We start from the raw sequence: 11,134 nt of genomic DNA, 5'->3' as shown, positions 1-11,134 counted from the left end.
GTAACCGCGGAAAGGTCCTAACGCTCTGCGCGCCCTTCTTACTCGTAGGAGCTGTGTCAGGGGGACGGTGCCCCCCTCAGACACCCCCGGGGTCGGATCCTGCTCCGCGATCCGAAAAAAGACTTAACGCCACATTTCCCCCCCCGGTGACCGTGCCGGTAACGCCCAGGGCCGCGCAGAGCACACACCACAGCAGTGACGAGTTCTCTTTATTCAGTCAGGAGCTGGTTTTAGCGTGAAATAACACACAAGTGCCCTCTACTGCCACACGGCCTTCTCGCGCCATCGCAGGTTTGTGTTTGCAATAAGCTGCTTGCTTGATTCATAAAATAATCCATTTCTTCTCAATTTGCATTAAAATGCCCTATTTTTTTAATACAAAAAAAACCCTTAGAAACATTTAATGAAAATAGGTAAAACATATAAATCACAGCACTCATCTTTATCTAGAGAAAGGAAAAATCGCCTTCAAAGAAAATTTAAAAATCCCTAGAAGTTACATCTGTTGATTAGGAAACGGCCACCTAAAGGAAGGGGTGAGCTTTGTCAGAGCAGCGTCTTAAAATCAGGCAACTGCCATCCAAGAGCCCCCCGTTGCCGCCACCCCCCAGCAGCAGCGTGGGGCCCCGGCTGGGACAGGGCGAGGCACCGCAGCCGGGAGGAGAAGGCAGGAGCCTGGCGCTCGGCGCAGGAGCATGCTTGCTTTCGGCTGGGGAGAGGAGGCACGGGTCTTCCTATGGCAAGAAGCTGTGTGCAAGCCGAGGAATCTGCCTGCAGGTAACAACTTTCAGCAGATAGGTATTTCATTTTGTTCTCGCTTGATTTTAGCGTTCAGAAATTCATATACGATCAGTCATTCCTTCTCCTGTGCCCACTTTCCCCAGCCTGCACTCTCCTCTTACACCTGAGGAACGGGGTAAGATGCACAAGCAGCGAGACCACACATATTCTTGCCACGTTCAATAAGGAAGTACCTAAAAAGAGAAAGAAATGTGTACGAGTGAGCGTTCCCCCCTCTGAGAGTCAGCACGAGAGAGTGGCGTAAGGCAACTGCTCTACTTACGTGCAAGCTCCTTTCTCACGCCAGCGCAAGGAGCAAATACCTGTGGCAGAGCTGCTGCCGTCGGCTGTTCACCAGGCAATGCTCTTCCCTGTCCCCCTTGTATCACAAACTAGCAGAGTCAGCACCTGACTCAAAAATTTCACTTGCAGCTGGAAATACTTGTGGAGCTGGAGTGAAAACTCACTCTCGGCACAACCCGTTCTTCTTCTATAACCACGGGAGAGGCACGGTGCTCTCCTGGCACAGCCACTGGCCAAGCCCCCGGTGACAACAGCAGATCTACTCATCTAAGGGTCTGCGCTAACGAGTCACTCCAGGACTGGTTTGTGGAGCCATGTCTCCTTCACTGCCGAGGCTGGGATGTTTTCCCCTGTATCCTCCCAGAGCATGAAACAGCTGAGAAATTTCGGCTTGAGAGTGTAAGGGCGACCTGGGGGCTGACGAGGGTGGGCGGGATCCCCACTCGTGACTGTCTTTGGACCGGGTACAGGGAGACCGTGGGGGGTCTGGCAGCATTGGGTCCTCCTTACCCCTCCATGCCCCACAGCGGGCCCCAGGAGTTCTTCACAATCCAGTAAGGAGTCCCATTTTCTTCTCCGTACCCCACAGCGAGGACAGCGTGGTTCACCTTGTCAGGGGTGTGCTCGCATCGTGGGCTGCAAAGAAAAAGGAAGAATAATGCAGATGAATTACATAAAAAAATAGCCTATAATTAATCATGGATTAGCCAGCATTCTTGATTGCACTCCAACTGCAAAAAGAACTAATGGATACTCAACTTCCAGTTGTGGAGAGTAGGGAGGGAAGCCACGAAAAAGCGATACTGCTCTGTTCTCTCACTCAGAAATTATTACCAGCCATATCTGAAGTCAGGGCGATAGGCTACATGGACCTTTGATCCGAGCACCTGGTCTGGCCTTTTGTTCAGGATTAACATCAACATTGTAGCTGGTTCTTGTGTGACAATGAAAAAACTGAGCAAAGGAATTTTTCCAATGAAAACCAGAAGCACTTAGTGCATCCCAGTAACAGTTTGTCCTGCCCTGAAGTTCAGGGGCACTGATCCGCATTTTGCACAGGGAACAGCTAGTTCTTCCATCTAAATACACATTTCCTTGTATTTCCAGCTTTTAATTGCACTTGATGAAAGTTACCGCCTGTGATATAAACCAAGACAATGCAATGCAAGGTACACGCTCCCATCTCCGGAGCACTCATTTTAAAACATTTTCAAATTGCAGATAACCAGAAGATCCATAGTCCCCACACCAGATTTACTCTTCTTGAATCTGTTAACAGTTGGTCTGGGAGCACAGGCTGAAACCACTGGAGCATCCATTATTCCATACGCTCTGACCTTGCGTCTACCTTAGCCTATAAATCTACAAGATGAAATTGGTGTATTCCTCAGACCGGAATCCTGTTATGAAGTGTCTTGACTGTCTCACCTGCTTTCACACCTTACATCCGCCTCTGACTTGCTTTAAACTTTAGCTTTTTGCAACAGCAAAGCCACTGGAATTCACCGTGCTGCCCACTCCTTCCCTTGCAGCTCCCTGGGGCAGATCACTCATGCTTAGACTCTTAGTTTAATTTTCCCTGCAGTTCTACGTGACTGAGGATTCATTACTCTGAAGTATTTTTCTAGTTCTCTCCAATCATACACTTTCCCCATTTCTTGCCTAATGGAAATCTATCCTGCCCCGGTGAGCTTCCGTATTCTTTCCAAAATATAATGATCAGCCTTTTAAGTAGCTTCTTGCGTTGGCTATAGAGCTACCACAACACTCGAGACCTTCTGCTAGGTCACTTCACGTCCCAAGCTCATTTTTCATCTGCTGCTTTCCTTACCCATCCGGCTGCCAAGGCAGGAAAGACCAAGGTGCCAGGGGGACCACGCAGGGACCCTGCTGTCACCCCCCAACCTGCAGACACACCACACAGGGGCAGGGCAGTGGGAAGGCAGCGACGCCCCTTGCCACCCTCTGAGGTCCAGCGCTGGAGGAGCCACCCGAGTCCCACGTAAAACTGACTCTGGTTTGGGCTTACCCTAAGGAAACCAGATGTGCTTGGCTGCGACACCTGGGCTGCCCCTGCCACCACCCACAGCTCAGAGCTCCCTGCCCTGGGACAGGCCCCCCCCAGCTCTGCGGCTGCAGGAGGATCTCCCGAGCTCGCCGACCTTCATTCCAAATACAGTCTGGTCTTCAGGTTGGTCTGGTTCCGAGCAGTAAATTGGCTGCAAACACCCTGTTCCCTCTTCTCTGTGCTGCGCTCTCATCCCCCTGGGAAATCAGTATCTCAAGGCTCAGTTTACTCGTGTTTTCTATTTTCTGTTTAAAAATCCCCACAAGAATGCAGTCCAGTGTCTCCGTGGCCAGCACCGCAGAGCAGGAAAAACGGGGATGCGAGTGATTCCAGCCCTATGCCTTCCCCTCACCCTCACCCCCCCAGTTCAGAAACACTCACTTGGAATAGACGCCTTTTCTGTAGTGCATGAAGTTACCCGTCACCTCAAACGCAAAGCTCACCGGGTTGTGCTTCCCCACAGCTTCCACCATGCCTTCCTCGTCATACTGCAAGAGGAGGATCCTGGGGTCATTTATCTCCTGATGACGCTGGGCACAGTCAGGATGCCCGGCCCAGCGGTCGGAGCACAGCGGGGATGGCTGACCCCGGCCTGCTGCTTGCAGACAAGGAAATGGGTGCTGATTGCGTTGAAAGAACCAAGATTTCCTCACAGCCTGGAGGCGCACCCACTGCGGAAAGCGGGCAGAGACCTGGATTCCTGGCTACGGCACTTTGCTGGTGCCACCCTCAGAAACAGGGAGTTGGCGTGTGCATGCCGGTGGCTCACTCCTCTCCAGGAGCCAGCAAGCTGCAGCTTGTGCTGCGGAGCCTGGCACGCCTCAGGGCATCCGAGCACCGTCCGGGTCAGGCCTGGCACCGCGTTAACACCCTGGAAGTTCAGAAACACAGACCTCGGGGCCTCACCTGTGTGATATTGATAACATCCTTGACAAACGCAACAGCCTTCTCCGGCTGGAACTTGCAGGTGCCGTTCTGTGCGGACAGGAGGGAAGTGGTGTTAGAGCCTGCTCTGGACCCCGTGCTGCCGCCGCAGAAACGCCTCTGAGCTGCGCTGGGAATAAATACCTCAGCCCGGTACGGGTAGGTGTCCTCCCCCATGAGCCCTTTGTTATACAGTATGTACTCGAAGGCTTGGCTTGGCAGGCCCCTGCAAGACAACACAGCCAGAATGCAGATTAATTAGGATGGAAACGCTGCGGCTTCTGCAGAGCAAAGCCATCAACCCTCCCCCGCAGCCCTACAGCCCCTTCCCACAAGCTGAGGGGACAGGGAAGGGCTGTGTACCCCAGGCCCTCTCAAGGCACGAGCTCCGGTATGTTCCTGTGGTATCTTCCCGCCTGGGACATCAGGCCCAGCCCCTCACGCTGCCTGGCACTGTCCTGCACAGGCAGGGGAAGGGCTGGTTCTCAGGGGGGGCCTAATCCCTGGGGGAGAGCCCCAACACAGGAGCCCCGAGGCCACCTCACCCACACTGCCCCATCGGTGCCAGCTCAGCCCTGCAGCCTTGCGCACTGGAAGGTGTTTTTCTGTGCCCTCTGCCTGGCCTGGCCAGGGTCTCCCCGCAGCCACACAGTGCGGGGGAGGATGGGGGACCCCCAGCAGCCACATCCTTCCCTGGCTGCCTTTGGGGAGCACATCTCATGGAGGGAAGGAAAGGAAAGGAGAGCGTGATCAGGGCGTGCTTGCAGGGAAAGGACTAAGGAGGAGTCATGAGGAAAATAAAAAGCACCGAGTGGTTTTGCTCAGCTCTCTGAGCATTCCTCAGGGACCACTTCTCTTACAGAAAACAGAAGATTTCAGAAAGCTTTACTTTCAGTCTTCTCTAGCAAGCCCAGTAGGAATTCACCAAAGGGGAAGCAGAGGTTTCTGTGGGTTCCTTAAAGCACCATGAGATGCGTGTGACTCAGGAGCAGAGCAACAGACAAAACTCCCCTCGCTTTGCCTGAGCGCGTGAAAGCCCCCGCAACTGCAGTGTCAGAAGACATTGTAACAAAACAAGTATCGGAAGAAAAACTAATAAGAGGAACAACAGAGTTTAGAAAATGCTGTCTTTTGCTTTTTGCTGATTTAGGGAAACATTCTAATCTCTAGGGAGGGCAAAATTAATGTAAACAAACCAAACCCAAAACTGTTTTCCCTGACACATCACAGCCAAGGGAAAACAAAAACCATTCCACGATCTGGAAGGGTTCCAACACTAGATCTTGGGGAAGGCTGTCAGTCACGGAGCATAAGATACTCTCCTTTCTATCCTTTATGTTACTTACCCGCTACAGCCGTGGTTGTTAAAAGCCTGGGCGCAATCCACTAACTGTTGTTCTGCCTACGGAAAAGTTTTTTGAGTCAGTCTATATTCAACACCTGCACGAGCGAGCCAAAACGCAACCGAGGAGCGCTGGTTTCACCCGCCCAGCTGGCTGTTCGCCCACTGCGAGCGGGAATCACCCGGCCAAACGGCTCCGCGTCCCGAGGAGGAAGACGAGGAAGATGTGGAGCTGGCGGCTGCAAGAGGCATTCCTCCTCGTGCCTGCCGCGGGAGCGCTGGCTGAGATCTCTTTCAAAGGTCAAGTTTGTTTTTAACACTGGCACGCAACCCTCAGCTATTCCGCTAAGTTGTATGAGCAGCTACTGTCTTTCTAGTTCTTCGAGAATATAAATCCTCTGGGAGTTTAAAAATAAACAGTCTCACAACGTGCTGCACTGGACATGGCTCTAGCTAACCCTCCCTGCTCGCAGCGGCCGGGATCTCCGGGCCGCTCTGGTTTCATCCTGCTCCAAAAAGGCTCTACCCAAGCCCAGGGCAGCGGGACGCTCAGACCCGAGAGGGGCTGGCGACCAGCACGTCCTTGGGCACCCAGAGCTCCTGGCCACGCTGCCCCGCACCTCCCAGCCTTCTGCTCAGCCTGCAAAGAGCTGCCAGGGGTCTGCAGGGCGGGGTGTACCTGCCACAGCCGCCCGCAGCCACCTACAGCCAGATGCGGAACAAGCAGCAGGCAGACAACCAGAGGCAGGACTTGCCATCAGCACCCAGAAAGGAAAATCTCTTACCAGAGAGAGGAGCTTTCCCGTCGCAATAGCAATGGCAGACTCCAAACAGCCCGTGGTGGAAAAGGTCCAGCAGCTCCCGCAGGGGCCCTGTGTTAGGAACCGGAGAGGAACTGCTCTGTAATGTGCCGCAGGGTCACCGGCCTCGCCGGAACAGCGGGAGCATGGCGCTTCCACTGCCCGCCTGCAGCTGGGCTTCGCTCCCCGCTCGTCTCCTGCCCCAGAGCCCACGGCCTCCCCCTGCCCCAGCAGGGCTCCCAAAGGAGCCTGTTTCCCTGCGGGCCCTCCTCCTCCCAGCCCAGTGCCCTGCTGGTGATGGTTTAGCCCCTCTCCTGGCCAGCTCCTGGTGCGCTGCCAGTGGCACATGCTCCCCACCTGGTTTTTCACAGGCGTCACATAATTCCCCTTCTTCCTCCAGTCGATGGAGTCGGGATACGGCCCAGAGCTGCCCAGGAAGTTCCCCTTCGTGGCTGAGCAGTTCTGCAAGCGAGGTGGGAGGGCTGTGGCAAGCCACCGGGCTGGGGGACGGTGGCCCACGGCCGGCCGGGCTCCCCGGGGCGGAGGGAGCCGTGACCCCCATGCTGTGTGGGTGGCCATGGCCTGCTGCACGCCAGCCACTACAGCCGGGGAGACCCAGGTCAGTCCTGGCAGCAGAGCCCAAGCTGCTCAGGGAGCCCCTAAAAGCCAGGATCAGGCCTTAAGTACCCATAAAACCAGAGCTCAACCTGCAAAGCTGAAAGCAGAAGCGACGTTTCGGCTGGAGCCGGGGTCGCTGAACGCCAGGATGGGGGGGCTCGCCCTGCTCTTCCCGGGCTCCAGCGGGACAGGGCACCGCGCTTGGCAAAGCCGAGGTCAGGCAGCGCAGCGACAGGGTGTCGACCCGCGGAAGAGGGGTGCAGCTCGGCGCAGAGCCCCCACGGCTCGGGGTCCGCCGTCCTGCCGGCCCCCTCCTCCCCGCCCGCCCGTGATTTACCTGGGGCTCTCTCCACAGGTACAGCTTCTTAAATTCCGCAAAGGTCAGGTCTGAGAACTGGTTCAGGCCCACTAGAAGGAGGAGGAGGAGGAGGAAAGGGGAACGTTTCGCTCACGGAGGCTGAAGGCGGGAGCGGGCGGGGGGCCGGGGGAGCGGCTCCTACTCTGGAAGCTGTGGTTGCCGGCGTTGTGCTGCTCGATCTGCCTCTTGTTGCCCAGGAAGACCCGCAGCCTGCGCGGGTACTCGCCCGGGCCGTACCGCCGGTTGTTCTGCGGGGGCAAGAGCGCGTCAGCCGCCCGCCGAGGGCCCCCCCGGGCCCGGCCCCGGCCCACGGCGCCCCCCCGGAGCTCGTACCTGCACCATCCAGGCCTTGAACTGCAGCTCCTCTGCGGGAGACAGCGGGGAGGGGTCAGCGGCTCCCCCGGCCCGGCCCAGCCCAGCCCCGTTCTGCCGCCGCCTCCCCGGGGCACCTACCCGAGCTCCCCCCCAGCACCCCTTTACCTTCGGCGGAGGGGGCCCAGGCAGCGACCGGCGCCAGGAGCGCGGCCGCGACCAGCAGCACGGCCCAGCCCATCCCCACGCTGAGCCGAGCCTAACTGGGCCGAGCCGGGCCGAGCTGCCGCCGGGGGGCGGGGAAAGGGGCGGGGAAAGGGTCGGGGCGGCAGGGGGGCGTGTCTGTGTTGCCCCGCCGATAAAAACCTCACAAGTCCCGGTTCACCCTGAGATAGAATAGATTTATTAGCAAGAGGTAATCAGGAAACATATATTTTTACAAAAAAAATGGAAATATTTTTCCAAACAAGCTGTAAGTTGAAATAGTTTTAGGGCTTGAAAGAGAATTCTCATACCACGAGGTATTGCTTACAGCAAAAGTGTTCTGGTTGTTAGAGTGGAGCATGCCTGCCACTGTAAAGTTAAACTGTGTTTATATACTGTACAATGTAAAAAATACATGGTAATATTCACAGAATAAGCACTACATTACTATATTCCTGCTAGAAGGTGGTTAGACAGGATTACAGTATATGTAATAAAAACACTCGGTCATCTTTTTCTAATTCTACATCATGTTACTCATAGTGGTCACAAGGTCTACGGATCTACAGCATATCAACAGAAGCTTGTCGTGAGCCGTACGCAGCGAGGAGAGTCAAAGGGACGTTTCCATCTTCCCGACGTAGGAGGGAGCGAGGGCAGCGGCCGAGAGGCCCCTCCGTGCCCGGCCGGCGCGGGGGGTGGCACACAGAGAGCGGGCAGCTTCGCACGGAGGGATCAACTTTAATGCCTTCTCTTCCCCCGCCTCACCGAGCTTGCCCAGGGATGTCACGGCCGACACCGCCCGAGCAAGAGCCGCTCCGAGCTGCCCAAGAGCCCCCTGGGAACGCGGGGGTTCACCCCAACCCACCGCCAGCCCCCTCGAGAAGAACAAATGACAAAAATAACATCATCGAAAAGAAACCGGGACTCCAGCAAAGTGTCGATGCGTGAAACCTTAAACGATGCGGGAAATCCTACGCGAGGTCTACTGCGGCCTAAGAACGAGGGGGGCGGTTTGCTTGGAGAAGCACAGACGTGGGAGTCACTCCAGGGCGTCCAACAGAAACAGATATTTACAGGATGGGATAGCGTGTGTACGCCAGCGGCCGCCGGCCACTGCTCGGGCTCAAGAAGGCAGTTTGGGCTCTATTCGCAGAGAAGCTTCATAAAGGGTTTCTTCGTCCATCACAAACGACTGGTCCAGCAGGTACTGCGTCACCTGGAAAAATGAGAACCGAACCGTTAATGGGGAGGACTCACCTCTGCTGCAGCCAACGATCAATGCTGAAATTAGGAAACGGTGAAGGCCCAAGCAAACGAGCGGTAGAGGAGTGCCTGCAGCTCCTCCCAACCGACACAGGCATTGCACATCTTCTCCCAGCATTGCAAAGTCTTGCCTCTCAGCTGCTCTTCTGTTTTTCTTGCTTAGTTCTCCTCTCCAGCACTATTTTATCAGCCACAAAGTTCTCTCCTGTTGACACAAAATTCTGATAATTAAGGCACCACGTTAAGTGGGGAACCATGTTCTTGCTGCGGGAATGTGGCTGACAGGGCAGGACATCTGCCCCAGCGCTAGCAGAAAACCTGCTCACAATTCCTGCCAGATTCTTCCCAAATTACTTTTTGGCCTCATTAGCCTCATGGTGTGTGCAGCTGATGCCAAAGAGGAGCATGAGTCCAGCCCCAGGCAGGTACCAAGGGTGCAGAGGGCAGGGCTGGGGCTGCCGGCACTGCAGAGGCTGAAATTGGGGCCCGTGGCCCCCGACCTCCCCCAGCCCGGCCAGGGGTTGTGGTCCAGAGGGTCTGGGGCTGCTCTTGCCACCGCACATGGAAACTAGTGTCACCAGAGGGTGGTTTGGCCTGGCCTGAGCACCAACAACATGGTGGCCAGGGCACGGGGCAGGGCCTGCAGAGCGGCGGCGCCGTTTCGGGAGGGTTTACTGTTTCTGGAGAACAGCAGCGCCAGAGGCGGCGGAAACCCCCCCCAGCAACCAGCCCAGTTCCTGTGCGGCTCTGTGGTGCTCCGGCAGAGGAAGTGCGAGGGCAGCCGAGAACTTTCATCTCATCACGTGTGGGGGCCACCACGAGGCGGAAGCCCCCCAGCACCAGGCTGTGGGGGTGGTGGGACACACTCTGCTCCCAGCCTGCACCCCCAGCCTGGGGGTGCCCCAAAATCACTATTTCTCCTTGTCTCCAGGGTGGGCTCTGCTGGTGCAAGGATAACTCGGCTGCAGGGAGGGGGCCCAGGGCAGCCGCCCCCCATCCCCGTCCCCACTGCTGACAGCCTCCAGGCAGGCCCAGGCCCCGAGTACGGAGGCACCAGCCACGCTCCCACCGCAGTGCACGGGCGAGGGCGCGCAGGGCGCGAGGGCAGCGGCCCCAGCAGCCACCGATGCCTGTTACGTGTCCCCGTGGCTGGGGCAAGGTCCAGTTTCTCCTTCCAGCTCCAGCTAAAACAGGAGCTTCAGCTGCATCCGAGTCCTGGAGCCGCTCTCCTGCAGGGACAGGGACCTCCGCAGCGCAGCAGCACCCAAGCCCACGCTCTCGCAGCGCACCCGGCTCTGCCTCGGCTGACGTTTGCCCGAAAGCACCTCGCAGCGGAGGGTGGCTCCGTCCCCCACACCCACCTGCTCCCTGGAGCCCTTCCAGGCCGCCGCAGGCCACACTCCAGCCCCAGCTCGGCAAGACCATGCCGGGCTGCTGACCCTTGTGCCACAATCGCGGTGGCTTGCAGGGAGAACCAGAGTGAGATGGCAGTGAAGCGAGGGCCAGGCAGGGACAGTGCTGACTTGCTCTGGCCAAGGCTGGGACAGTGGGAAGCCACGTCCTTTAGCTCTGCCAGCAATACTGCACTGGCGATGAGCCGTTTGTGGTTTGCCCACGCATGCCAAGAGGAGCAGGGAGGTTGTTACACGTCTGCCATGCCTGTCCCCCTCCATCATGACTCGCCTGACACGAGCCCCCAGACCTGCACTGGTTCTGCTAGACTTTTCTGTCTTAAATTTCTTCCAGAAGCATCATATCTTCTCCAAAGGAACTGCCAGAAACTGAACGCTTAGATGCTGTGATTCGAGGGGGAGGCGAGGAGGAGAGGGAGCATGTGGGTCTTGGGGCAAGGCCGTACCTTAGGCTGGTGCTCAATCTTGTAGGAGGTTTGCTGGAACTGGCGGATCTCTCTTATGATGTGTGAAATCTGTCCGGAGATAAAACACAGAAGCTGTTTCCAGTACGGCCATCACCGTCAGCACCGCGTTCCAGCACCGTGGAGGTGCCAGGCAGCGCTCCATCCACACCTTTCAACCACAGCACGATGCAAAGGGCCTTTTTTGTTTCTTTCAGCCACATCCCTCACCGGGAACAACCCCGGCTGCATGCGGGCGTGCGGTGGAACGCGTGTGGCTGCCCAGTGCTGTGCGACTGACGGC

General features: G+C 56.8%; 2 protein-coding genes across 4 annotated transcripts in view; both read right to left on the bottom strand.

Moving 5' to 3' along the window:
* Nucleotides 1-192: 192 nt before the first annotated feature.
* Nucleotides 193-7,803, bottom strand: CTSH (cathepsin H). The gene is made up of 12 exons (XM_074837371.1): nucleotides 7,674-7,803; nucleotides 7,527-7,558; nucleotides 7,336-7,441; nucleotides 7,173-7,243; nucleotides 6,575-6,679; nucleotides 6,203-6,289; nucleotides 5,422-5,477; nucleotides 4,220-4,301; nucleotides 4,058-4,126; nucleotides 3,533-3,639; nucleotides 1,594-1,719; nucleotides 193-974 (listed from the first exon to the last, which is right to left on the bottom strand). The coding sequence occupies exons 1-12, from the start codon at nucleotides 7,744-7,746 to the stop codon at nucleotides 899-901; spliced, it is 990 nt and encodes a 329-aa protein (XP_074693472.1). The 5' UTR covers nucleotides 7,747-7,803; the 3' UTR covers nucleotides 193-898.
* Nucleotides 7,804-7,885: 82 nt separating this feature from the next.
* Nucleotides 7,886-11,134, bottom strand: part of RASGRF1 (Ras protein specific guanine nucleotide releasing factor 1) — a 37,217-nt gene continuing 33,968 nt past the window's right edge. For all 3 annotated transcript variants that reach the window (XM_074837090.1, XM_074837091.1, XM_074837092.1), the window contains exons 26-27: nucleotides 10,834-10,902; nucleotides 7,886-8,928 (exon numbers count right to left, since the gene is read on the bottom strand). In XM_074837090.1, coding sequence (XP_074693191.1) covers nucleotides 8,836-8,928; nucleotides 10,834-10,902 — 162 coding nt within the window. In that variant the 3' untranslated portion in view covers nucleotides 7,886-8,835. The remainder of the gene's footprint in view (nucleotides 8,929-10,833; nucleotides 10,903-11,134) is intronic.

Source organism: Strix aluco, chromosome 12 (assembly GCF_031877795.1).
Source record: "Strix aluco isolate bStrAlu1 chromosome 12, bStrAlu1.hap1, whole genome shotgun sequence".
NCBI classification, from domain to species: domain Eukaryota; kingdom Metazoa; phylum Chordata; class Aves; order Strigiformes; family Strigidae; genus Strix; species Strix aluco.
Note: the sequence above shows the minus strand (reverse complement) of the source record. Positions and strands in the feature narration are given on the sequence as shown.

Excerpts from the sequence above, each read along its gene's own strand:
- CTSH (XM_074837371.1), bottom strand. The coding sequence starts at position 7,746 with ATGGGCTGGGCCGTGCTGCTGGTCGCGGCCGCGCTCCTGGCGCCGGTC. Across the intron at positions 7,244-7,335 it reads CGGCAACCACAGCTTCCAGA|TGGGCCTGAACCAGTTCTCA; the intron begins GTAGGAGCCGCT and ends TCCTCCTTCTAG. Across the intron at positions 1,720-3,532 it reads AGAAAAGGCGTCTATTCCAA|CCCACGATGCGAGCACACCC; the intron begins GTGAGTGTTTCT and ends TTTTCTTTGCAG.